General features: G+C 40.4%; 1 protein-coding gene and 1 non-coding gene across 3 annotated transcripts in view; both read left to right on the top strand.

Annotated features, from left to right (window-relative positions):
- The first annotated feature begins 9,158 nt into the window (after positions 1-9,158).
- Positions 9,159-9,458, top strand: LOC147917390 (signal recognition particle RNA). Its single transcript, XR_015551761.1, has one exon.
- A 255-nt stretch (positions 9,459-9,713) lies between these two features.
- NEMF (nuclear export mediator factor) overlaps positions 9,714-26,924 on the top strand; it is a 51,132-nt gene continuing 33,921 nt past the window's right edge. The window contains exons 1-14 of one of the 2 annotated variants that reach the window (XM_004436353.3): positions 9,714-10,272; positions 11,038-11,106; positions 11,246-11,348; positions 14,374-14,499; positions 18,618-18,766; positions 19,724-19,791; positions 20,788-20,874; positions 22,021-22,094; positions 23,742-23,812; positions 23,893-23,968; positions 24,298-24,360; positions 25,834-25,911; positions 25,999-26,207; positions 26,443-26,634. In XM_004436353.3, the coding sequence (XP_004436410.2) occupies positions 10,214-10,272; positions 11,038-11,106; positions 11,246-11,348; positions 14,374-14,499; positions 18,618-18,766; positions 19,724-19,791; positions 20,788-20,874; positions 22,021-22,094; positions 23,742-23,812; positions 23,893-23,968; positions 24,298-24,360; positions 25,834-25,911; positions 25,999-26,207; positions 26,443-26,634 (1,424 nt within the window). In that variant the 5' untranslated portion in view covers positions 9,714-10,213. Of the gene's footprint in view, positions 10,273-10,429; positions 10,686-11,037; positions 11,107-11,245; positions 11,349-14,373; positions 14,500-18,617; positions 18,767-19,723; positions 19,792-20,787; positions 20,875-22,020; positions 22,095-23,741; positions 23,813-23,892; positions 23,969-24,297; positions 24,361-25,833; positions 25,912-25,998; positions 26,208-26,442; positions 26,635-26,924 lie in introns of those variants that run through there. The other variant, XM_087421978.1, reaches the window with a different exon arrangement.

Consider the following 26,924-nt stretch of genomic DNA (forward strand, 5'->3'; position numbering starts at 1 on the left):
AGATGGTGGCATAGAAAACACCAGGAATCTGTCTCCCCACCTAGACAACAATGGCACTGGCAGAATCCATCTGCTGTAGCTGTTTTGGAACTCTGGAGTCTATTGAAGGCTTGTGACTGCCAGGTAAGGGGCTGGATGGAAAACTGCTGTTAATTTCTGTCACTGTTAGCTCTTAGCACGGGAGTGGCTGCCCACCCTCCACTCCCAGCTCTGTGGCAGGCAGATGGATACATGTTCCTGAAGCAGCTGGCACACAGCTTTCCAGAGCCAGAATGGGCAAAAAGAATCCTGTTTTCCAAATCTCGAGCATCTGTGCTCTGATTGCTGATCGCTGCTTCTGGTCCCAGGGGTGCACACAGAGAGTCAGGTGGCCCTGCTCCTCCCACCCTTGTTGGCAGCCCCTGCCTCTTCCAGCCGAAGTAACTGCCAGGGGATTTAAAAGGCCAGCACCTTTTCTCATCTCTTAATTTTTTTTCTTTTTCCCCTTTTGAGAGCCAGACATTAAAGACTAGGACACTCAAAAGCAACTGCACATACGGGGAAAATTAGAAATTTCTGCTTCAAAGCACTTGATGGGGTTCAGGGCAGGCCGACCCAAGATGCACCATTCGGCTCCGTGGATTATTTCGAGCTGAAGACAATAAAGGCTCAGCAGACTCAGGAAGGACATTTGGCTTTCCCTCAAATTGCCTAAAAGAATTTAATATAGAAGGTCTGATCCAGGAAGGAGTGAATACCATGAGATAACTGTAATATAATGTAAAACAGGTGTGATAGAAAGGCACTAACAAGCCCATCTTATCAAAATTCTGTCTCTCAGGCCACATTCTCTATAGGTGGCCCAGTAAACAGTTGTCTAACAAACATCTGCTTTTCCTTCTCCATGTGAATTGCCTTCCTCCCCTTTGAAGCCCCAAACCACTACCCCCAACATCCTCCTCTGTCTTTAGCTGAAGATGCTATTTAAGATAACAACCTCAGCCAGATGGCTGAGTTGCTCAGTTTTTTCCTGAGTTTCTCCCATGAATACATGTTATTAAACTTTGTTTTATTTTCTTCTGCTAACATGCCTTTTTAATTATTTGACCAGCCATAAGAACCTTAAGGGAAAGGGTGGGGGGGCAGGATTCTCCCTCTTCCGCTACACACGTGGATAGACATTTCTCCAAAGAAGATATTCAAATAGCCAATAAGCACATGAAAAGCTTCTCAACTTCATTGATCATTAGGGAAATGTAAATCAAAACTACAACAAGGTATCACTTGACACTCACTAGGATGGCTACTATTAAAAAAAAAAGAAAAAATAAGAAGTGTTGGTGAGGATGTAGAGAAATTGAAACTCTTATGCACTTTTGGTGGGAATGTAAAATGGTACAGCCATTGTGGAAAACAGTATGGTGCTTCCTCCAAAAATTAAAAATATAATTATCATATGATCCAGTGATTCCACTTCTGAGTATGTACCCAAAAGAATTTAAAACATGGTCTTGAAGAAATATTTGTACACCCACATTCATAGCAGCATATTCACAATAGCTAAAATGTAGAAGCAACTCAAGTGTCCGTTGGTGGGTGAATGGATAAGCAAAATGTGGATTATACATACAATGGAATGTTATTCAGCCTTAAAAGGGAAGGAAATTCTGACACATGCTACATCATGGATGAATCTTGAGGGCCTTATGTTAAGTGAAATAAGCTCATCACAAAAAGACAAATACTATATGACTCTGCTTATATGAGGTACTTGGAGTAGTCAAAATCATAGAGACAGACAGTAGATTGGAATTTGCTAGGGCTGAGGAGAGGGGAAATTGGGGAGCTATTGTTTAATGGGTATAGAGTTTCAGGTTTATAAGATGAAAAGAGCTATGGAGATGGATAGCGGCGATAGTAGTACAACATTATGAATGTATTTAATATTACTGAACAGTACACTTAAAAGTAATTAAGATGATAAATTTTCTATAATGTGTATTTTACCACAATAAAAACATTAGAAAAAAATTAGTTCAGAAAACAAACGAAAGTGTTTAGTTCACTATACAAACAACCAACTATAACAAACAATAAAAATAACATTTGACCAAATATCTAGGCACTGAAACTGTCAAACAGCCATTGATGATTAAGCAGCTAGTAACTACAGGGGATCGGAATTGGCCACCTCAAAATATGTCTCTGCCTGAAAGAGACTTTGACTCTCACCCCCATTAACTGACCAAAGGAGTTTGGGATGGGAGGCCTGCCCCCAGAATGAGTAGACACCCTCTGGTGTCTAGACACCTCTGGGTATCTGGGAGGGTCCTTGCTAAGCACATGCTTAGTTCTGATTACCTTTTGTAAGAGATATTTACATTTGTAAAGGAAATTTCCATTTGTAAAGGTATCTTCTTCCCGGTACCAGGAAAAAGGAGGGGATGGCCTTACCCAGAAACTTATCAGAATGGAAGGTGAGGACTTAAATGTGCATGATAAACTTACCCATTGTTAACTGTGCTGTTTAGGCAATATGCTATCTGACTCCCACTAAGTTCCTATAGATAACATCTCCCTGGAGTCTGGGTCACCATGATAATGGGTGTTTGAGCTATTTTTTTCAGGAAATGGAATCCCTTGTCCACTTCAGGCCAGTCAAGACCACCAACCAATCAACTGGGCCCACGCAGACATATGTCCAATAAGTGACCTTTTGATGTCAAGATGTTAGAACTGCACTCTCAGGGCATGCTAATGCCACCCTTCTGTGAACATGCATCCTACGAAGAGGCATGAAGCCTGACTATGCTTGCACAGATCATCAATTACCTCATCTCTCCTCACCTCTAATCATTTCAGACCACATGCCCCCTACCCCATAAATATCCCTGAGTCCCTATTTTTTGGGAAGTGGATTTGAGATTCATTCTCCCATTTCCTCACTTGGCTGCCTTGTGATTAATAAACCCTCTCTCTCTGCTGCAGTCTCATCATCTCAGTGTTTGGCTTTCTGGGCAGCAGGCAAAAACAGACCTGGTGCAGTAACAGCACCATGGCCCAGACACGTTGACACATAAAATTAACCATCACAAGTCCACCCCTTGTCAACTAGACACCTATACACATCTTCTCAAATCATACTTAATTTCCAAATAAAGATAATAAAAAGGTCATACTTCTGCCTAACATGATACAACTATCCTGTATACAACCAAAAATGCACTAACCTCTTCCCTAGAAAAGGATGCAAAGTCCTTGGGTGATGTTTGTTCTTCTTCTTGATGTGCTATGACATAAAGTGAACAATACTTAAATGCTATGATATAAAGTCATTACATCTTATGTTACATGATAATGGGATAAGAGAGAGAAGAAAACAAAGATATGTGCTTGACATATACATATCAAAATACACACACAAACATATTCATAACAAAATAAGAAGGAAATACTCATGACAATTACAGTCCTTGTTTCTGTAACAGGTCATGTGGCTGTAGCTGAGATTTGTAACTACCTTATTCCTACCCCACCATATTCCCTTTGCCTTCAGCAATCACCTCGGCTGGTCATGGTTCTTTAACTGGTGGAGTTACCCAAACCTCCTTTCCTGAAGGATTTGAGCCATTAGTAGTCCTGCCTGGATTGGGTTGTTGTAGTTTTTTGTTGACTTGAATCTCAGGACATAGTAATGCTAAGAGATTCCCTAAGGGATCTACTATATTCTAGATATACTCTTCCTTACCTCCATTGTGGAGCAGGAGTCAAATTTCTCCGTGGCAGTCAAGACAAATCACCCCAGCCGGCATAGTAACTCCCTTCTTTGCCTGTTGATTCAGAGGCATGAGGAGCCCAAAGTGACTAGGCAGCTGTCTAAACTTCCAGTCCAATGGAATCATTATAGTGACTCCTGGTAGAAGCATACCTCCATTTAGAACCAAGACCCCTAGGAGAGCAGATTATAAGACCATGAGGGACAGGCAGCAACATTTTTCGCTAGTGGGTCACTAGAGGAGATGGTGAGTGATACCACTCCCATTTCCACCCCTTGATTCCTGGGCTTATGAATTTTGGCTATGGGAGAAACAGCACCATATATTGGACGCTGATTTGGAGCATGTACAGCCTCCTGGAGAACCTTGCCCCAGCCCTGCCAAGTACTGCCACCTAGCTAGTGTTGTAGCTGAGTCTCTGAAAGGCCGTTCCACCATTCTGTCAAGCCAGCTGCTTCAGGATGGTGGGTAAAAGGGTAAAACCAGAGAATTATATGAGCATGGGCACATTGCTGCACTTCATTTGCTGCGAAGTGAGTTCCTTGATTAGAAGCAATGCTGTGTAGAATACCACAACAGTGGATAAGGCATTCTGAAAGTCCTCAGATGGTAGTTTTGGTAGAAGCATTGTGTGCAGGGAAGACAAATCTCTATCCAGGGTAAGTGTCTATTCCAGTAAGAACAAAACTTCCATGATGGAAGCAGCCTAGTGTAATCAACCTGCCACCAACTAGCTGGCTGATCACCCTGGGGACGGTGCCATATCGAGGGTTCAGTTTTGGTCTCTGCTATTGGCAGATTGGGCACTCAACAGTGGCCATAGCCAGGTCTGCCTTGGTGATTGGAAGCCTATGTTCCTGAGCCCACAAATAACCTCCATCCCTGCCACCACGGGGTCTTTGCTTATGAGCCCGTTGGATGATGACAGAAGTGACTGGGGAAGGAGGCTGACTGGTATTCATAGAACAAGTTGGTCATCCTATCCACTTGATTATTAAAACCCTCCTCTGCTGAGGTCACCCTTTGGTAGACATTCACATGCGATACAAGTATCTTCATGTTTTTCACCTATTCAGAGAGGTCTATCCACATACCTATCCCCCAGACTTCATCACAACCAATTTTCAAATCATGTTCCTTCCAAGTCTCTGGCCATCCAGCCAAACCATTGGCCACAGCCCGTGAATTGGTATATGTCACATGGCTGGTCATTTCTCCTTCCCAAGCAAAATGAACAACCAGGTACACTGCCTGAAGTTCTGCCCACTGGGAGGATTTCCCTTCACCACTGTCTTTCAGGGATGTCCCAGAAAGGAACTGTAGTGCGGCAGCTGTCCACATTCAGGTGGTGCCCACATATCATACAGAACCATCTACACACCGGACGCGTCTTCTTTTCCTCTGTCAACTGATCATAGGGAATTCCCCATGAGGCCACAGGCACAGGCTGAGAGAGAAAAGGCAGTGTAGCAGTGGGGACCGTGGGAATTTGGGCCACTTCCTTATGTGACTTATTTGTGCCTTCGATGTCTGCTTGCCTGATCTCATATATAGCTCTTCCATTTGATGCTGCAGTGCTGCTGCGCATCCCCAACTTCATGGGTTGGTGGGTCAGGTAACACCCAGTTCGTGATGGGCAGCTCAGGTCACATGGTAACTTGGTGGCTCATGGTTAAGCATCTAGTCTCTACTAAGGTCCAGTAGCAGGTCAAAAGCTGTTTCTTAAAAAGAGAGTAGTTATCCACAGAGTTTGGCAGGGCTTTACTCTGAAATCCTAAAGGCCTGCACTGTAATTCGCCTAGAGGGGCTGCCAAAGTTTCCAAGGGCATCTGCCACAGACACTTCAAGCACCATTGGATCTGCTGGATCATGTGGCCCAAGTGGCAGAGCAGCTTGCAGGGCAGCCCGGACCTGTTGCAGAGCCTTCTCTTGATCTGGACCCCACTCAAAACTAGTAGCTTTTGGGTCCCTTGATAAATGGGCTGGAGTAGTACACCCAAATGAGGAATATTTGTCTCCAATATCCAAAGAGGCCCACCAGGCATTTTACTTCTTTCTTGGTTGTTGGTTGACTCAGATGCAACAACTTATCCTTCACATTAAAAGAGCTATCTTGACATATCCCACACCACCAGACCCACTAGAAATTTCACTGAGGTAGGTCTCTGAATTTTTGTCAGATTTATTTCTTCCCTCTGACACACAAATGTCCTGCCCATAAATCTAGAGTAGCTGCTACTTCTTGTCCAGTCAGCATAATGTCATCAATGTAATGGACCAGTGTGATATCTTGTGGAAGGGAAAGCTGATCAGATCCCTATGAACTTGAAAGGATTATGACACAGGGCTGGAGAGTTGATATACCCTGGAGGTAGGACAGTGAAGGTGTATTGCTGGCCTTGCCAGCTGAAAGCAAACTGCTTCTGGTGGTCTTTATTAACAGAGATGGAGAAAATGGCATTGCCAGGTCAATAGCTGCATACCAGATACTAGCGGATGTGGTAATTTGCTGAAGCAATGAAACCACATCTGATACAGCAGCTGCAATTGGAGTCACCACCTGGTTAAGCTTACAATAACCCACTGCTATTCTCCAGGATCCATCCGTATTCTGCACAGGCCAAATAGGCAAGTTGAATGGGGATGTGGTGGATATCACCACCCCTGCATCTTTCAAGTCTTTGACAGCAGCACTAATCTGCAATCTCTCCAGGAAGATGTATGGCTTTTGATTTACTATTTCCCTAGGTAGAGGCAGTTTTGGTGGCTTCCTCTTGGCCTTTCCTACCATAATAGCCCTCACTCCACAGATCAGAGAACCTGTGTGGGGATTCTGCCAGTTGCTGAGCATGTCTATTCCAATTATGCATTTCAGCACTAGGGAAATTTCTAACCACAGGATGGGTTTGGGGACTGTAAGACAGACCTGAGCTAAAACTTCATTGATCACTTGATCTCCATAAACCCCTACTCTGACTGGTAGACCACAATGATGTTTTGTGTCTCCTGGAATTAGTGTCATTTCAGAGTCAGTGTCCAGTAATCCCCAAAAGGTCTGATCATTTCCTTTTCCCCAATGCACACTTATCCTGGTAAAAGGCCATATGTCCCTTTGGGGAAGGCTGGGAGAGAGATTAACAGTGTAAATTTTTGGCAGTGTGCTAGAGTCCTCCCTCAAGGGGTCCTGGACTCCCTTTCATTTGAGGGGTTCTAGATCTGTAACCTGGCTCCAGTCTGGGACTTGATTGCAGGACTGTAACTCTGTTTTACAATTCAAGTTAGATTTTTATTCATTAGAGCTAGAACTCTTCTGCATATACAGATCAAGTAAGAATTTAGTAGGCTTCTCATATATTTCATTTCTAGAAAAACCATGATCAAATAGCCAATGCCAAAAGTCTCCAAGAGTCAGACTATTCAGACTGCTGCTTTGACTGTGCTGCCCACTATCGTAATCATACCCAACTTGCCCTTGGCAATGGAGTGCAGCTGCTTGGCCCCCGCCACTCCCGGATCCAACTACTTACATTTGGGTTTCCCAATTCAGTGGTAGCAGTTCCCACTGTAAGTTCCGGCCTACAGAGAAATGTGACCACAGAGCTCTTCAAGGATATTGAGGCTCCCCTCACAAATTTATTTCTCTGTTTTCGTGAAAGGTGTGTCCTCTGGACCCTCCCAGGGTGGGTGAGTAGGTCTTGAATGACAAACGCACCCCAGTTTTATGGAACTAGATAGTGGAGATGGTTGCACAACGTTGTGAATATTTTAAGAGTTACTGAATTGTACACTTTAAAATGGCTAAGATGGGGGGCCGGCCTTGTGGCTTAGCGGTTGAGTGCGAGTGCTCCGCTACTGGCAGCCCGGGTTCGGATCCCGGGTGCGCACCGATGCACAGCTTGTCTGGCCATGCTGAGGTGGCATCCCACATACAGCAACTAGAAGGATGTGCAACTATGACATACAACTATCTACTGGGGCCCTGGGGAGAAAAAGGGAAAAAAAGGAGGAGGATTGGCAATAGACGTTAGCTCAGGGCCCGTCTTCCTCAGCAAAAAGAGGAGGATTGGCATGGATGTTAGCTCAGGGCTGATCTTCCTCACAAAAAAATAAATAAATAAAATAAAATGGCTAAGATGGTGAATTTTATGTTATGTGAATTTACCTCAATTAAAAAACATCTCAAAGACTACGCATAGAAAATTTCCATGAGTTGAGTGGAAAGTGAGATTAATAAACTGTATTGTATTTTGAGTGAAACTGTATTGGCTTCTAGTGACAGTAATCATTGCTTTCTCTTCTGGAGATCAGTGAACTTCCAAGTACGGGCCACAGGCCCCTTTCATCCTGGTAGTTAAAAATGCAGATACCCTGAGCCAAAGTTAATGAATGATTCAGAATCTCTGGGTGTGGTGCCCAGGAATTTGCTTTAATCATCTCCACAGTAATTAATGAATACACACTAAAGTTCGGGAATCACATCTCTACGTGCCCATAAACCACCCATTAATAATTTCTTTGAAGTTTTAGGTTGGGACAAATGTCAATAGCGCCTGTCTGCAGTTTCAGACACTCACTTCCATCTTCTCTTTGAAAATCAGAAGATGATTTGCCCACCTCCCGTTGCTCTTATTTTTTTCACAAGTCCTCAAGTATCCTCGGTTCAGAAATTTCTCAAAATAGAGAAATTATTTCAAAAAATAGAAATGACAGAATTCAGTAGTAAATGATGCAGCTCCCTTGCAATTTTTACACTTATCTTGATCTACCGCTCTCCTTTAGGTATTTTCTTGCATTTTCCTTCTGACGCCCATTTTCCCCAACAGACAAAGCGGAAGCCGTGTATGAGTTCGTCGACGGGCTGACCGCCCCATGTATTAGTTAAATTAGTATCCTGCTGCCATCGTGTCTGTCTAGGGCCCTAAGGTGGGGGTTTGCTATAAAGTACTTCAGTTTTTGTTTTTAAAGAAGCACTTGAGTGTGTTCCTTTCAATGCGGAGTTTCTACACGGGTTGCTTTTATGCAAACTTATTTAGGCTTTCTTTTGGGCATGCCCTCAGAGTCAGCATAAAAACCTTTGTATTGTTTATGCACAATTAGACCTCTCACTTTTACAGTTTAGACTATAGTCAACTTGGCTCCCAGTCTTTCCTAAACCCTCCAAATGGCTTATTTCATAATTTTAGCTATTCTGCGTGGTTCACTGTGCCGCGTGCGCTACAGCAGCCCTCTTGGCGTCTATAGCAGTCGGGTTCTGCTGAAATGGCAACGCGCCCGTTCTGCGCAGGGTCGCCCTCTGCTGGCGGGAACTCTCGTGGTCACGACCTGCGGCCGGAGGCTCGAGCGTCCTCGCCGGCCGGCCCCGAGCGCCGCAGCCTCTAGAGCGGCCGTGCGCCGCCTCCGAGCGCCGGGCGCGGTGGCGCGCGCCTGTAGTCCCAGCTACCCGGGAGGCTGAGGCAGGAGGATCGCTTGAGCCCAGGAGTTCTGGGCTGCCGTGCGCTATGCCGATCGGGTGTCCGCACTAAGTTCGGCATCAATATGGTGACCTCCCGGGAGCGGGGGGCCACCAGGTTGCCTAAGGAGGGGTGAACCGGCCCAGGTCGGAAACGGAGCAGGTCAAAACTCCCGTGCTGATCAGTAGTGGGATCGCGCCTGTGAATAGCCACTGCACTCCAGCCTGGGCAACATAGCGAGACCCCGTCTCTTTTGCGTCCTCGTCACCACAGAAAGGGCGGTGTGTCGTTCCCCTACACCGTGAGCCCCCCGGGAGGGCTCTTGTCGTGTTTTAACTTCCTTCACCAGTATCTACGAACAACTGAACGTGCAGGTTGCCGAGCGTCCATGGAGCCCCTCCTGTACACGGGGCACTGCGCGGAGCCGAGGGGACACCGGGCGAGGTGGGACGAGACCCCACGTCCGCCCGAAAGCTCCGGGGACGGCCCGTCGGGACGGGAACGCCTCTGGGGGCTGGTCCGCCTCGACGGCTGAGGGTAACGCGGGGCCACGGAAACAGCTCCGCTCGGGACATCTCACAAGACTACACGTCAAGTCCCGAACGGGAAGGGGTGATCGCCGGCGTCCCCAGGCCCCGCCGACCCGCCGGGACAGCCCTCACGTGCTCGCGAACCACTAGACCGGCAGGGGGCACCACGGAGGCTGCCGGAGGCCCGAGCTCCCGGGGCCAAGGTCATCCGACTAGTCCGTCAGCTTTCCAAGAAGGAATGCAGTTCCACGAGGACAGGTTGGGTCTATTTCGAATTATTCTGGTACAACGAAAAGCCAGTCGACGGCAACTCGACCGCCGGACTCTCCCGCAAAGTGACGCAAACACGGTCGCCTCGAGGAGTATTGGGCCCTCTGGGCGGCCGTAGAGCTCCGCCAAGTGCGCCTGCGCAGAGCAGCGACGGCGTTGAGTCAGGCCGGCGGTGGGGAGGTTGCGGCGGCGACCCCCGGATCTCGCCATGAAGACCCGCTTCAGCACGGTGGACCTCCGCGCCGTGCTGGCGGAGCTGAACGCCAGGTACTGCCCGACGGGTGCCCGGGCCGTGCGGGCAGTGCGGGCGCAGAGGCCGGGCCCCCGGTGGGACGGGACCGGGGTCCCCTGCTCCCCGGCGCTGTGCCCGTGGACCGGCGCGGCCCGGGCGGGCGAGCGCGAGACGGCCTCCCGGACCCTCGGGATGCTGCGGACCCGCGGTCGCGGGCGCTCGCCGCGTCGGCCTGAGTCCCCGGTGCTGGCCGCGGACGTTTAGTAAAAGCCGAGGCGCCGGGTGGACGCCAGGACGCCGAGTGGTCGTTGCTCAGAGGTTTCCAGGCTGGAGGCCTGGCGTCTTGGACCCTCCTCACCCCGGAGAGACGGGACGTCGCCGTTTTAGCAGTAGCTAACACGTTTGGCCTGAGATCTGGATTCTAGTGTGGTTCCTGTTACTCAGCCGTGTGAGCTTTGTCGTATTTCCCGGCGCCTCGTTTACCCTTTTTTCTTTTGTAATAAGTTAAGTGGATTAGATTTTACTATAGATCCTAAAAAAAATATTGGGTCATTTCAAAGAAGCAGAGCATTGTATGGTGTTCCTAGGGCTGAGACACCACTTTGTTCTTAAATAGTTACATTTAAGTTTGGGCCGAATGCCCTATGGTCTTCAGACTCTGCTCCCTGGTTGACTCCGTGGCCTTAGAGTCGGGGATCCCCCTTTCGCAGGCTCTGCTTCCGCCTGCAGCTTTACATTGTGTGAAGTTTTATGTTTCAGATGGTAGTTTGACTTGTTACTTGTTTCTTTTCTCTTTTCAGCTTGCTAGGAATGAGAGTAAACAATGTTTATGATGTGGATAATAAGACATATCTTATTCGTCTGCAAAAGTAAGACCATGTTATAGGCTTGTTTTATCTTTGATGATTAAACATGAGAGTATTCATTTTTTTACCTGCTCTTTTATTCTTTCACCGAGTTAGCCTTGGCAAATGCCCTGAAAAAAAATTTGACTCTTTTCTTCTGCAGACCAGATTTTAAAGCTACACTTTTACTTGAATCTGGCATACGAATTCACACAACAGAATTTGAGTGGCCTAAGAATATGATGCCGTCTAGTTTTGCCATGAAGGTAAATTTTAAGTTATACTTGACTAAATTTTAAGGCCCTGAGATTGGTCAGGAACAATGGAAGTTTTAAATTGTTTGATTTTCCTTCACTGTTATGAGTAAAGTAGAGATAAAATAAAGATAGAGTAGTTGATGGACACTGGGATGAATAAAGTAAATGTTTATTGTCTTCTGTCTGTTACCCTTCACACCCCATTGTGCTCCAAATCTTTCTGTTCCCACAGTCACCGTTCTAGTTCAAGCTTTTATAACATTCTACCTTATAGTCCCTTAACTATAGTCCGCTTCTTGCTATCAGAACAAGTCTGTATTAGACCAACGTTAGTTTTTCTATAACATCATTTTCATTAGTTATCTCACCTTTTATGATTCCCTAATTTCTGAATCTGTATTCTGTATTCTGGCATTCTTGGCTTTCTACAATCTGCGCCCCCCCCCCCCCGCCCTTTTCCTAGTCTTATCTTCCACAGCTCACTTTTGAGCAACTAATCTTTATTTTGTTGGAATCTTCAATGACATTAGTATGTTACCAATCATTATATCTTTTTACTTTTCATTTCTCTCTGTGCTTTTTTTTACTATTAAAACTGAGATCCTGCATTTGTGGACATGTTACCTATTTGCTTATTGACATTACAGATAGACTGAATGTTCATGTGGTACAGAGGAAAGATGTTAGAGTGAGATATACCTAACTTTGAATTAATGGTTTTGCCACTAAATAGTTTTATAATCTGGAGAAGTTTCTTAGCTTCTTGGAGCTTAGTTTCTTTAAATGTAAAATGTGGACACTGCTTCCCTCGTGGGGTTTTTGGTGAGGATTTATTGAAGTAACATGTAAAGCACCTAACACAATGCCTGACACGTTAGGGCTCCATATGTATTAATTTCCTTCTTCCTCTCCTCCTCACTTTCCTTCAGAAATTTATTTGTTTTGGCATTGTGTTATTTCATTAGAGGCTTTACAGAGAAGAGCCTTATCCCCAGGAACTTAGAATCTGTTTTGGATTACAAGTTAGGTAAGTGTTTCCCAAATCACAAGGCCTGTCCTAAAACAATCAAGTTCTTAAAATTTTAATTTACTTAATAATAACCCAGAATGGTTCTTGTGGGGATTGTCCTTAATAATAATGACACTTTATATTTGTATAGCACTTTTCAAAATAGATGAATAATATATATTTCATTTAAGTTGTTTAACAACTCAGTGGATATGAAGAACAAATATCATTTTCGTTTTAAAGATGATGTAACAGATAATAAGATATATGATAACTGGAATTGTGTAAATATCCCCAAATCAGGCTACACCAATAGGAGGTCAAACACTCTAAAAAAATCTTAGAATTTTATGAGTTAGGTGTACGTGTCAATCTAAATTTGTAGAAAGATTCCCTCCAATGGAGCAGATAGTGTAAAGTGTTTTTTATTTACTTTTTATTTACAGTGTTGTTTTCTTTGTAAATAAAGAGCTGTTGTCATATGACACAGCCAGGGTCATGTCCAGTCTGTGTAAATCACAGTGATTGTTCCTAGTTCTCACATTTGGGAATGCCAGCTGTAGCTTTGTGGCACTGACAGAAGGTCATTTTCACCACGCTACTAATAGGGAAATAAATGAAAAACAAACTTTACATATGTGCTATATGTTCCTCTATGCTTATGATCAATAATCTTCCCTTTTTCACCATTCCATGGTGTAGACTTCTGTTCCTTTCAAGGATACCTTTTATCTTCATTTTAACTTTGTTTTTCTTGAGTAAAAATATTACTGGGGGACTCTGGAAGGATTGATTGTGATTTTCCCCTGGGGATTTAAAGATCGCTCTATATGTAGGTCACTGTTTGGGTCAAAATCAGTACAGGCCACTCTGAAATCAGAACTGTTGAATTTAGGAGAGGCAGATTGTTTATTTTATGGAGTTTGAAAAGTGTTCTTATGTCTGCCTGAATATATGACTACATAAGGTGAAAATTTTAATCAATTTGAACTATTGGTCTAGAGAAGAACTCTTTTTAGTTATGAAAGAGTTGGCATTAATTCTAAGAATGACTATTTCTTGTTTGTTTGTTTTAAGATGGTTTTAGATTAAATTTCTCTGTAAAATTTGTCTTGAATTTGAGTCTTGGGAAAAAAAAGCATTCTTTCTTTTTGGTCTTGCCTAAGAGGTCTTTCAAATTCAAAGTTATAAACAATTGTAAGATCATTTTTAGGGGCTGCAGAGTAGTCTTGTTTCTGGTCGATGTCGTACTTAAATATTTGTATTAAAGGGTGGCACTTAAGTGTAATCTAAAATGATAGTTATTTACCAAATAATTTGTATTTGGGTTCAACATGCTAATTTTATTTAATTGCTAATAAGAATAAGAACCTTATGACTAGAAATAGGAGGAATGGGAGTTGGTAAAGAATAGGCGTTATTACATTTGGATATGAGCTAGTGTGATCAAAAGCTTGGAGACAGTACCAGAAAAATTCTATTTGGGTTATATTAATAAAGTTTGTGGGAATAGAGGGTAATTGTATGTTAATAATTTGGAGGACTAATTTGTAGAATCCCAACAAGTTCATGGTTCAGAATTTGTATTTGAAGTGGAAGATTAGGGAAACCACTAATTAATTTTCAACAAAAGCACTAGAAAGGAACTTTAGGATACTTAAAAATTGGGAGTAGACAGAGAGTTAAAACAAAGTCACTGTTTTGAGTGAGGTCATCAGGGCAGTAACAATGGATTTAGCAGTGGTAAAAAGCAACAAGGTAAATTTTTCTGTAGGTCTGTCACTGTCTACTTAAAAATTGAGTATAAAATACTTTTTCAGTTAGCAGTCAGAGCTGTCTGAAATAAAATATTTTTCCTCTGATTAACCTGCAAGCTTTTATTTTATGACTATGCTGTTTTATTTACTACTTTAAAATATTATTCTTGATGGTAATGGAAAGAAGAAACTTATTTATAAACCAATACCTAATGATTAAGAATTCACTTCTACTATATAAATGCCTTTTTTTTCTGTTTCTTGCTAGTGCCGAAAACATTTGAAGAGTCGGAGACTAGTCAGTGCAAAACAGCTTGGTGTGGATAGAATTGTAGATTTTCAATTTGGAAGTGATGAAGCTGCTTATCACTTAATCATTGAGCTCTATGATAGGGTAAGTTAAATTTGAAGGATGGGATGAAGGAGAATTCATCAGTATATTGTTAATTATTCATGTCATAGTGCTGTAAAACATGGGCGTGGAACATTTTTTCTGTGTTAAGCGCTGTTGATAGACTAGGATCATAATCAAGTGCCACACAAGTAAGATACAATTTACCAGTAATAACCTTCATTTTATCTGGAGGTCAGAATTTAGGCAGACCTTAGCCATTGAAAATAGCATTATAGGGGCAGGCCTGGTGGCATAGTGGTTGGGTTCTCGTGCTCCACTTCAGCGTCCTGGGGTTTGCAGGGTCGGATTCCAGGTGCGGACCTACACCACTTGTCAAGCCATGCTGTGGTGGCGACCCACATGTGAAGTAGAGGAAGACTGGCACAGATATTAGCTCGGGGACGATCTTCCTCAAGCAGAAAGAGGAAGATGGGCAACACATGTTAGTTCAGGTCTAATCTTCCTCACCAAGAAAAAAAATAATCATAAAATAAAATAGTATTATGGAGCCAGCCCTGATGGCCTAGCCATTAAAGTTCAGCGCACTCTGCTTCAGCAGCCCAGGTTTGATTCCCAGGCGCGGAACCACACCACTTATCTGTCGGTAGCCATGCTGCGGTGGCAGCTCACATAGAACCAGAAGAGCTTACAGCTATACACAACTATGTACTGGGGCTTTCTGGGGGTGAAAAGGAAGAAAAAAGGAGGAAGAGTGGCAACAGATGTTAGCTTAGGGTGAATCTTCTCCTGCAAAAAAAAAAAAAAATAGCATTATAAATGTAGGAGACGAAGATCTGAGAATTGAAGAAATTATCTGGTGCTTTACATTTCAGGACTAGTGTGGTGCATCCAGAAAATAGTCAAATAGTCGTGTCATAAATAAGACAGCAGTTGAGACTCAGGGACATTGCCTTGTTTTCATAGTGACATCAGTCATTAAGAGGAAGACTAGGGGCTGGCCCTGTGGCATAGTGGTTAAGTGCTCGTGCTCTGCTGCTGGCGACCTGGGTTTGGATCCCGAGTGTGCATAGATGCACTGCTTGTCAGGCCATGCTGTGGTGGCGTCCCATATAAAGTGGAGGAAGATAGGCACAGATGTTAGCCCAGGGCCAGTCTTCCTCAGCGAAAAGGGACAGATTGGCATGGTTGTTAGCTCAGGGCTGATCTTCCTCACAAAAAAAAAAAAAGAGGAAGACTAGTGATGGCTTCACCACTCTTGCTTCTTGCCTCTTACTCTTTCCATTGGTCACCAAATTCTGTCTTGGAAATGTTTCATGGGCTACTTAACAGCAAAATAAATTGCATATGCATCAAAAATTTAAATATAAAAATTGAAACCATAGAAGTACTGGGTTTAAATATGGATAAAGATTGATGAATTTTGGATGAAGAAGACTTCTAAGCATAACAGTGAAAACAAATATTGGTAGATACGACTACTTAAATTTAAAACCGCGTAAGGCAAAAAACATTGTGAACTATGTCGGAATATGAAGAACTGGGGAAAAATATTTTAACTTGGGTGGTAAATAAGATGTTCATAACCTTAATATGCAGTTTTCACAAAGCACTCAAATGGGGAAATGGGCAAAGTGTTTGATTAGACAATTTAAAAAAGAATAAATACACGTAGCTTATGAAAGCATGAATACATGTCTAAATTCATGAATTACTGAAAAATAAAAACAATAAAATATTTTTCTTCCCCTCCTCTTTCTTCCTTTTTTCTTTCTGTGTCAATAGATAAATGATTGGAAAGTTTGACAATAACCAGTGTTAGCAAAATGTAGATGAACAAGGGCAGATTAGAACATTATTTTTGGAAGATTATTTGATGGTATAGAACATGATTTTTAGGTTTGTGTATATAACCTTTGACCCAGGAATTCCACTTCTAGGGATTTATCATAAGAAGCAAATGAGACAAGTTCTCAGGAAGGACCATGCCAAGGATATTCATCATAGTGTTTGTAATAGTTAAAACTTGGAAATAACCTAAAAGTCTTTGTTTTTTGTGTGGGTTCTTTCCTCTATACCATCTGGCTCTAGATTTGCTGACTGTAGTACAAGGAGGTTTATATATATTAACATTTCTTTTTTTTGTTTCCTTTCTGTGAGGAAGACTGGCCCTGAGCTAACATCCATGCCCATCTTCCACCACAGCATGGCCTGACAAGCAGTGCATTGGTGCACGCCTGATCCGAACCTGGACCGCCAGCAGCGGAGCATGAGCACTTAACCACTACACTACGGGGCCGGCCCCTATATTAACATTTCTTGCTGCACCTCTGTAAATAAATCAGGCCAAGAGACAATGAGAGTAGCTGTGTGTGTCTGTGTAATCAAAAATAATTTTAGACATTATGATCATGAGATGGGACTGTTAAAAATCCTAACTCAGGGCTGGCCCCATGGCTTAGCGGTTAAGTGCACACGCTCCGCTATTGGTGGCCCAGGTTCGGACCCCGGGCGCGCACCGATGCACCGCTTCTCCGGCCATGCTGAGGCCGCGTCCCACATACAGCAACTAGAAGGATGTGCAACTATGACATACAACTATCTACTGGGGCTTTGAGGGAAAAAAGGAGGAGGATTGGCAATAGATGTTAGCTCAGAGCCAGTCTTCCTCAGCAAACAGAGGAGGATTAGCATGGATGTTAGCTCAGGGCTGATCTTCCTCACAAAAAAAAAAAAAATCCTAACTCATTAATAAATATTTTCGTTTTTCCCCATATTTGCCTTCCATTTTCTAGGATACAGACTTTTTTTGTATCCTGCTATTTTTTTACTTAACATTATATAAACATTTTCCTACTTTTTTTACATAGTCTTCATAAGTTAACAGCTTTTAAATCTTTTATTATGTTGATATATCATAATTTATTTAACAGTTTCCCCAGTTTTTACATGTAGGCTGTTTCCATTTTTTTCTATAGTAACTAAACGGCAGTAAATATCTTTAAGCATGTAGCTTTGGGTTTTATTGACTTATTACATTAGACCACATTACCAAGTGTGGAATTACTTGGGCAAAGGGTATAACTATCTTTACTGATTTTTCCACATAACTCTTGCTATCAAAAGACAAATTGCGGGTGAACGCATAAAAAGCTCTTTGCTTGGCTTCTGAAATATATGTCTGTTCTGTTCTTAATAGTAAAGTGTTTGTAGACCTGCCTCACGCAATTGCAACAGTAAGGTCAGCTGGTGGTCATCCAGGCATTAATGGCGTCCTGTGCTTTTGTTAGTGACTTCTGCAGAACCATCAGACACTGAGTTTAAAGTTGCTCTGGATTCCTTTGTTGTGTTTCAAACTTGGAGTCTTTAAATTTGTTTATCTTTTTTTTTTTCCTTAGGAGGATTGGCCCTGCGCTAACATTTGTTGCCAGTCTTCCTTTTTTTCTTTTTTTTCCCTCCCCAAAGCCCTAGTAGATAGTTGTATGTCATAGTTGTACATCCTTCTAGTTGCTCTATGTGGGACGCCACCTCAGCATGGCTTGATGAGCGGTAAGTAGGTTGGCGCCCAGGATCCGAACAGGTGAAACCTGGGCCACCGAAGTGGAACTTGTGAACTTAACCACTGTGCCATCAGGCTGGCCCCTAAATTTGTTTATGTCACAGTCTGTGCTGGGCAAGTGCAAGGGGCACTGTTTAGACATGACTTGAAAGCTTTTTGTTTGTAACTTCATTTCTTTCTTTCTTTTTTTTTTTTTTTTTTGTGAGGGAGATCAGCCCTGAGCTAACATCCATGCTAATCCTCCTCTTTTTGCTGAGGAAGACCAGCTGTGAGCTAACATCTATTGCCAATCCCCACCCCCGCCAAAGTCCCAGTAGATAGTTGTATGTCATAGTTGCACATCCTTCTAGTTGCTGTTATGTGGGATGTGGCCTCAGCATGGCCGGAGAAGCGGTGTGTCGGTGCGCATCTGGGATCCGAACCCCGGGCCGCGAGTAGCGGAGCGTGAGCACTTAACCGATAAACCACAGGGCCGGCCCCTGTAACTTCATTTCTGTAGCCTTGATTAGGTTTTTAAGAGACTACATTTTCTTTCTCAGTTTTTAAGAAGTTTCAAGAATGATTTGGGAAAAGCATTAAATTATATTTTATTCTATTACAGGGGAACATCGTTCTTACAGATTATGAGTATCTAATTTTAAATATCCTAAGATTTCGAACTGATGAGTCAGACGATGTTAAATTCGCTGTTCGTGAACGCTATCCAGTTGATCATGCTAGAGCTGCTGAGCCTTTGCTTACCTTGGAAAGGTAACGTATTTTGTTTATAAACTCATTTCATATTGTGTTAAAAGGTGAGATAGATCATATGTAAGAATATGAAAACTGTCACAGAAAATATTTTGCTTACTGGCATAAAAGTGAGTAAATTGGGACTGCTTGGACCACACAGCTGTACAGGTAAGCAGGTAAGCCTTGTTTGGGAGTAGCAGAGGTGTGTCTTTTTAATCTAAGTTCACTGTTACTTCAGATGCTTATGATTTCTTGGTAAAGTGAGGGGACTAATTAGCTATTCTGTGAGAAGACAGATGGATATCTTGGGCAGAGTACAAAAGGAGGTAGAGATTCTGGTTTAGCTAAGAAAAGGGAGTACCGTGGCATAAGGTGCCGATTGTAAGTCTGCCCTTCTGGCTGGAAGGCTTTGCTGACTAACAGGCTACAGTAGTGAGAGGGCTTGATAAAACAGAGATTTCTGCCCCTCCCTCCCATTTCTGATTCAGTAAATCTGGTGTAGGGCCCAGGAATTTACATTCCTAACAAGCTCTCAGGTGATGTGGATGCTGCTGATCTGGAGACCACAGTGGCTCACAAGCATCCTTAAGAGTTGTTATTAAATGCTTAATTAGATAAAGCCATTTCAGGTATTAAGATATAGCACCAAGCGCCACCAACAACATTTAACTGTTATAAAAATGTCTCTTTCAATGTCATATGTGGCACATTGATGATAAGCAATATAACTTAGTTGAAAAGTGTTGATTTTTCTCAGAAAACCTGGTTTAAAGTCCCAGTCTGCTGTTAGGAACCTACTAACCTTGGATAAATTACTTTTATGATACATTTTCCTACCTACAAGTGAGCTAATTCCTCTTAGAGTATTGTGAAGATCAGGCAGATTGATGCATGTGAAAATGTTGTGAATAGCAATATTGCTGTAAGGTTTATTAAATATAAGATAGTGAAAGGTATGTCAATTTTGTTTCACAGATTGACTGAAATAATAGCCAGTGCACCTACGGGCGAACTTCTGAAGAGAGTTCTTAACCCGTTACTTCGTGAGTAATCCTACATAGGGCAATGAAATATTTGCAAGAAATGTAGTTTTCAAGAATACATGTAAATCTTTTATAGTTCTAGTAGAAAATTAGAACAACTTGATAAATGTAGAAAGGAGGTTAAAATGATCTTTTGAGTAAGAGTTTATTTTCAAGGAAAGAGAAATTGTTATACCACATGAAGTTTGACCTTTGTATATCTGTTAGATTTTATTTAAAAGCAATACAGTTATGTGAACTAACAGTATGTTATCTAGCACTTTAGTGCTAGCTGTAGTATTCTAAAAAATCGTGTTTTTCCAGTGTGAATCTTCAGTTTAATAACCACTTAGCTTGTTTTTGTTGTTGTTGTTGTTGGTGGTGGGTCTCAGGGCATGCCAGGATCTGCCAGGTACTTTTGATAACTGCAGTAAAGATAATTCAGTAGCCTTTTATGCTTGAGAAAATCATCACTTATCCCCATACTAGGGAATCTGGAGAGGACATTTGGGCAGGCAGGTTCCCTTGATTACTGAGCATTAGGGAGTTACTCTTCCTCTCCTATGAAATTAGAATGCGTTACAAAGTTATCTTTAGAACTTTCCAACTGGTTAGTATAGCATTTAAATTTAAGCATTTAAATTAAATAGCATTAAAATTTTTAAGTTTGGGTTTTGCTGTTATTTCTTTATTCTGTTAATATGGTGTTTTACATTAACCAATTTTTGGATGGTAAACCAACCTTGCATTCCTAGTTTACAATTCTTTTTCTATGTGTGGCTAAATTCCATTGAAGTCCTATAACTTTTATACTGACTGCTATAATTTTATTGTAGTCTCACATTTTTGTAAGTACTTGAATTGTCATCTCTAACAACATTTCAAAATAAGTAAACTGAGTGTTATTTTCACTGGCTACTATTATTGAGTAGATCATTTATATTGGGGTATAAATTTATATTTTGAATGTTACATTTTATAGGAAAATATAAAAAATAATACCCTCTGCTTTTATAGCCTATGGACCAGCTCTCATTGAACACTGTCTTATAGAAAATGGATTCTCTGGCAATGTCAAAGTGGATGAAAAATTTGAAAGCAAAGGTATATCTGCATGTTAGAAGTTTTATCCATTTCCTTTTTTCAAAACTATGAAAATTCTTTATGGGAAAGTAATAAGTGAACAGATAGTTCTAGACTTAAAAACATTTGACCTGTGAGTGTTCTGTCCGTACGGTATTCCTGGCTTCCTACTCTAATGTGGTACTTTATCCCTAGTAACGTGTAGTTCAACTTCTTGACCTATCTTATTACCTGTCGACTTTAGAATATTCTCCCCTGCTCCCTCTAAATTTTTGAAGTGGTTACTGAACTTGAGACAGTCTCTAGTACAAGGCTTGAAGGAGTCAAATTATACACCTTTTGACTCAGAACCTGGAGTGCCTCTAGAAATAGTATAATTATGCATTTTAATTCTGTAAGTACTATAGTGTGGTTATATGATGAATTAGGCTTTTGTAATAACTGTTAAAGGGAACTTAACTGCCACATTAGGATAATAAAAAGTTAGAGGAAATATAAGGAAAATGGAAGATTTAGTCTTTGACAAATTTTCACTTGCAGATTCTCATGTAAAATTAAAAAAAAAATCTTTCTTGATATTTATATTTTGGGATTATATATCATTTCTTAAAGTTTAGGGATAATTTTTATACTGTAAAATTTTTTTGTGTTTAAAAATACAAATTGAATGTTTTAGTGAATCATGTTTTTGCTGTTGCAGTCGTTCTTGCAATTCATTTATCATGAAATAAATCTGGTATTCATGTGAAATGCATGCAAAAATGTTCAGGAAAACTTTGGAAAATAATATTAATGATGGAGAATAACCTTTTCACAGATTAAAATATATTATGAGGCTATCGTAATTAAAATAGTAAGTTTTTGGAGAAGGAATAGAATAAAGAATTCAGAAACAGGCCCAAATATGTATGGGAATTTGGTATATGAACAGAGTGCCTTTCAGATCATGACAGGAAGGAAGGATTCAGTAAGAGCTATTGGAACAACAGGCCGGCCAGTATATGCTTATTTACATATACTGATCACAAACATGAAATAATTATATCAGATTTTCTTGAACACTTTTATCATTTCATATACACTCATCTGTTTTCTACATAGTTGTTTAATAAAAGTTAATTGATAATTGATTGGCCCGCTTTTTTTTCCTTTTTTATTCCCCTTTAGATATTGAAAAAGTACTGGTTTGTCTTCAGAAAGCAGAAGACTATATGAAAACAACATCCAACTTCAGTGGAAAGGTAGCACCACATATACTTACTGTGTATTGTTATGGTTTTATTTATTTAGATTTTTGGAATTTAAATGTTCATTAAAGGATCAATATATGTACATTTTTTGTTGTCATTGGGAAGTTGGTCATCTGTAATATGCTTGTTCTAGGGTAGTTTTTTTTTTTTTTATTGCTATTGGTTTGTTATTTTTGTTGTGTTCCTTGCCTTTTATAGAAAGTACTATATAGAAAGGTCAAGTCAATATTAGCACTCCAGAAAAGTTGAAGAAGTTGAAAATATTTCCTCTTAGGTTGATTTTAGATACAGAAGCACATTTTAATCTGCCAGCACTTTTCAAAAATTTGGTGATTTACATCCATCTAATAGTTAAATATCCTCTGAATTACCTCATACCTTGTTTTTTCCCCTATTCAAAGTACAATTTTACTTATTAAAATAGTTCAGACCAAATATACCTGCCAGTTTTTTAAATGAATTAAAATTTCCTACCAACAAAGTGAATCGAAGACTTGTTCTCTTGAAAGTAAAGTGCTTTTGGCTTTCTTTTTTTTTATTATTGATTTCATAATAGTTTATAACGTGAAATTTTAGTTGTACATTATTGTTGGTCAGTCACCATATAAATACATCCTTTCACCCCTTGTTCCCACCTCCCAACCCCCTTGCCCCTGGTAGCCACCAAACTGTTCTCTCTGTCCGTGTGATAGTTTATCTTCCACGTACAAGTGAAATCATGTGGTGTTTGTCTTTCTCTGTCTGGCTTATTTCGCTTAACATAATATTCTCAGGTCCATCCATGTTGTTGCAGATGGGACAATTTTGTCTTTTTTTATATGGTTGAGTAGTATTCCATTGCATATGTATACACCGCATTGTCTTTATCCAGTCAGCAGTTGAGGGACACTTGGGTTGCTTCCACTTCCTGGCTATAGTGAATAATGCTGTAGTGAACATAGGGGTGCATAAGCCTCTTGGATTGTTGATTTCACATTGGGATAAGTACCCAGTAGTGGGATGGCTGGATCATAAGGTATTTCTGTTTTTAATTTTTTGAGGAATCTCCATACTGATTTCCATACAGGCTGCACCAGTTTGCATTCCTACCAGCAATGAATTAGGGTTTCTGTTTCTCCACAACCTCTCCAACATTTGTTATTTTTGGTCTTGGTGGTTATAGCCATTCTGACGGGTGTAAGGTGATATCTTAGTGTGGTTTTGATTTGCATTTCCCTGATAATTAGTGGTGTCGAACATCTTTTCATGTGCCTATTGGCCATCTGTATATCTTCCTTGGAAAAATGTCTGTTCATATCCTTTGGCTTTTGGCTTTTTTTAATTGCAGAACATCTAAAAATGGAAAGAAAAAAGCAAAATGCATGTATATAATTCCACCACTTTATCAAATCACTAGTTTCATTTTCTTTATTCCCTGTTTTTTCTTGTCCATATGAATAAACCAGTATTTTCTAATAATTGTTATTGAGCCTAAAAAATGCCATTTTGAGAAGTGATAACAATCAATAGACAAATGCAGCTGATTATTTATAACTAGAGTAATTTTATAAGTTAAATTAATAAAATTAATGTCAGCCATGGAAAGTAAATCTTTGTTAATCATGGATAGACATGAGTTTTATTGTTGGATTTTTGTAGGGGTATATCATTCAGAAAAGAGAAATAAAACCAAGCCTGGAAGTGGATAAACCGACTGAAGACATACTCACGTAAGCGTGTAGGCATGGGTCGACTTGCTTTGGATGTTTATTACTGTTCTTGAATGTGATGTAAGAAATATGTTTTACAGGTATGAGGAATTTCATCCGTTCTTGTTTTCTCAACATTCACAATGTCCATATATAGAATTTGAATCATTTGACAAGGTGGGTTTTCTAATTCTGTTTTTTGACCACTTAGCATGATATGAGTTGTTAAACTAATATCAACTTGCTTTGATTGAGAAATTGAAAATATTTTTGTTTTACAATCTCTGAATCTGGTCATTGAAAATCAGTGCAGTCACAGATACAAACTGTTGGAAACATTTGTTTCATCTTTCATCTTTGTTTCATCTTTCATCTTTCAAGATGAAAGATCAAAGATTTGAACTTAATGTGATTCTTGACTGTTTAGCTATATAATATGTATGCAAATGAAAGTAGAGACCATGTTTTTCTTTTCAGCTAATTATTGTCTATTTTTTTTCAATAAGGCTGTGGATGAATTTTATTCCAAGATAGAAGGTCAGAAAATAGATTTAAAAGCTTTGCAACAGGTATGGTATTATTAAAAGCATTTCTATTAAACCAACTAGCCTTAGTGTGGTTTGCTGGTAGGTGATGCTTTCATATAGGAATGGGTAGCCTTTCAGAAGTAGTATGGGAACACTTTGATCTTGGTAAAGGTCCAGGGGAGGTATCGGGTTTGAAAAGTGTACCCTCTTTTGTTCTATCAGTATATCAGACATTCTCTACAACGGAAAATACAGTGGGAAGGGGAGGCCTGTTATTTATACCCCATATGATTTACTTTATTACAGCAACCCAAAGCTTCTCAGACTTTGATGTTAAGGGAATAATGTTCCAAGGAGATTTTTAAATAGGCCAAAGGAGAGGGAAAAGTTTTTTCTGTGCAAATAAGTATATTTGTTTATCATTAAATTGTTTTTTTAAGTAGACTCTTATACTGTGCTCTGCGTGTATCATGACTACACAAGGAGGGTTTAATATGCCATGTTTTCCCAGCACATTTGACCATGTTTTGAAGCGTTTGCTGCAGAACAGTTTCAGAAATTGGCCACAAGTCACTCTTGATTTGAAGGGGATTCAATTTTTCAAAAATAGTAATAAAGTCTTAAGATATGTGTGCAAAAATTTGAAGTTATGTGAATCCTTGTGTCCTCCCTTCCTCAGTTTTAAAAAATTAACAATAGCACAATTTCACAGCAAGTGGGTTGAATGAATTAAGTAGTGTGATTGCCACATGGTGGCAGCACTTCAGCTAGTAAACAGATATTAGCAGTAACATCAAAACCCATGTTTTTTTTGTGCATCAGAATACCCACGAATTATTTTAGTAATCGTTGTGTGTTCTTTTAATAGTCATCTTTCTTATAATTTAAATCTTTTTAATATTACATCAGCATTCAAACATTCATTAATTGGTGATGCTCTTACTAGTGTCAGAAAATTTGCCCCCAAATCAATAACCTTGAAATATAAATTATATATGATAAAATGCTACATAGAAGGTAAAATAACTGCCATGAGCCTTTGTGTTGTTAATTTAGGAAAAAGAGTACTCTGTAAAATATTAGAAACAATGCTGAGAAAATTAAAAGCAGCCGTAAAATAAAAAGAAGTTATTTTGGTAATTTATGCTCTCTAAGAATGCATTCTCCCCAACTTTACTTTTATGTCATAGGAAAAAAAATGTCTTGAATTCTGCCTGCTTGAATAATGCAAGGGCATTAGGGGCCTGTCATACATACAGTGTAACCTGGACTCAAAATACCTTCCTATAGGGAATGGGAGGGAGGAAGGTGAACAGGAGAGGTAATTTTGGAGAATGAAACACTTGGGGTAGGATAGACCTGAGACTGTGAGCTATGGGGAACTTCAGCTAGCTAGGTAACAACACTGAGGGGCAGAAGCGGGGTTGGGATAAGTGAGTTTCAGGAGATGAGAGAGAGAAGATCCGGGAGGTAGGAGAAATCTAATTTTTTAAAAATCTGTTTTGTCAACAAAAGGAAAAACAAGCATTGAAGAAACTAGATAATGTCCGAAAGGATCATGAAAACAGATTAGAAGCTCTTCAACAGGCTCAGGTATTATGTTTAGCTTTTTCAGATGCTTTTTCAAAAATGTTAACTTTAACTGGCATTATAGTAAATGTTTTTGGTTTGTTTCCTAAGGAAATAGACAAACTTAAAGGAGAGCTCATAGAAATGAACCTACAGATAGTTGACAGAGCCATTCAGGTTGTTAGAAGTGCTTTAGCCAACCAGATAGATTGGACAGAAATCGGGTTAATTGTGAAAGAAGCCCAAGCTCAAGGAGACCCTGTTGCAAATGCAATCAAAGAATTAAAACTACAAACAAATCATGTTACAATGCTGCTAAGGTAAGTTTGACGCTTAGTTAAGTGGTTAATGCTTGTCTTTATTTCAATATACATTAAAAAAATTTTTTCTTTTATTTGGAAGTTTATCCTTGAAGATGCAGAAAAAAATTAATTTACATTAAAATAATGCAACTATTTAAATATTGTAAACCATTTATAATTTCATTGAGGAAGAAAATTGAAAATAAAGTGATGTCATTGACATTAGTGAAATACTATTGAATATTTTTAATAGAAATCCATACTTATTATCAGAGGAGGAAGATGACGATGTTGATGGTGATATCAGTGTTGAGAAAAATGAAACTGAACCACCAAGAGGAAAAAAGAAAAAGCAAAAGAATAAACAGCTGCAGAAACCTCAGAAAAATAGACCATTACTTGTTGATGTTGACCTCAGCTTGTCAGCATACGCCAATGCCAAAAAGTAAGTCTTAAATTTAAGTACAAATTTTAGGTAAAATATCTGCAATAAATCAATTAGGGTGTTACGGATAAGAAAAAGCATTATTTTGCCTGTATATACTTTTGGGTGGAAATACTTTTTTTTTTTTTTTCATGAGGAAGATTGGCCCTGAGCTAACATCTGTGCCCATCTTTCTCTATTTTGTATGTGGGACACCACCACAGCATGGCTTGATGAGAGGTGTGTAGGTCCACACCTGGGATCTGAACCCACGAACCCCAGGCTGCCGAAGTGGAGCACACGCGCTTAAC

Source organism: Ceratotherium simum, chromosome 3 (genome assembly GCF_057802395.1).
Source record: "Ceratotherium simum simum isolate JZ-2026a chromosome 3, ASM5780239v1, whole genome shotgun sequence".
In the NCBI taxonomy this organism is placed as follows: domain Eukaryota; kingdom Metazoa; phylum Chordata; class Mammalia; order Perissodactyla; family Rhinocerotidae; genus Ceratotherium; species Ceratotherium simum.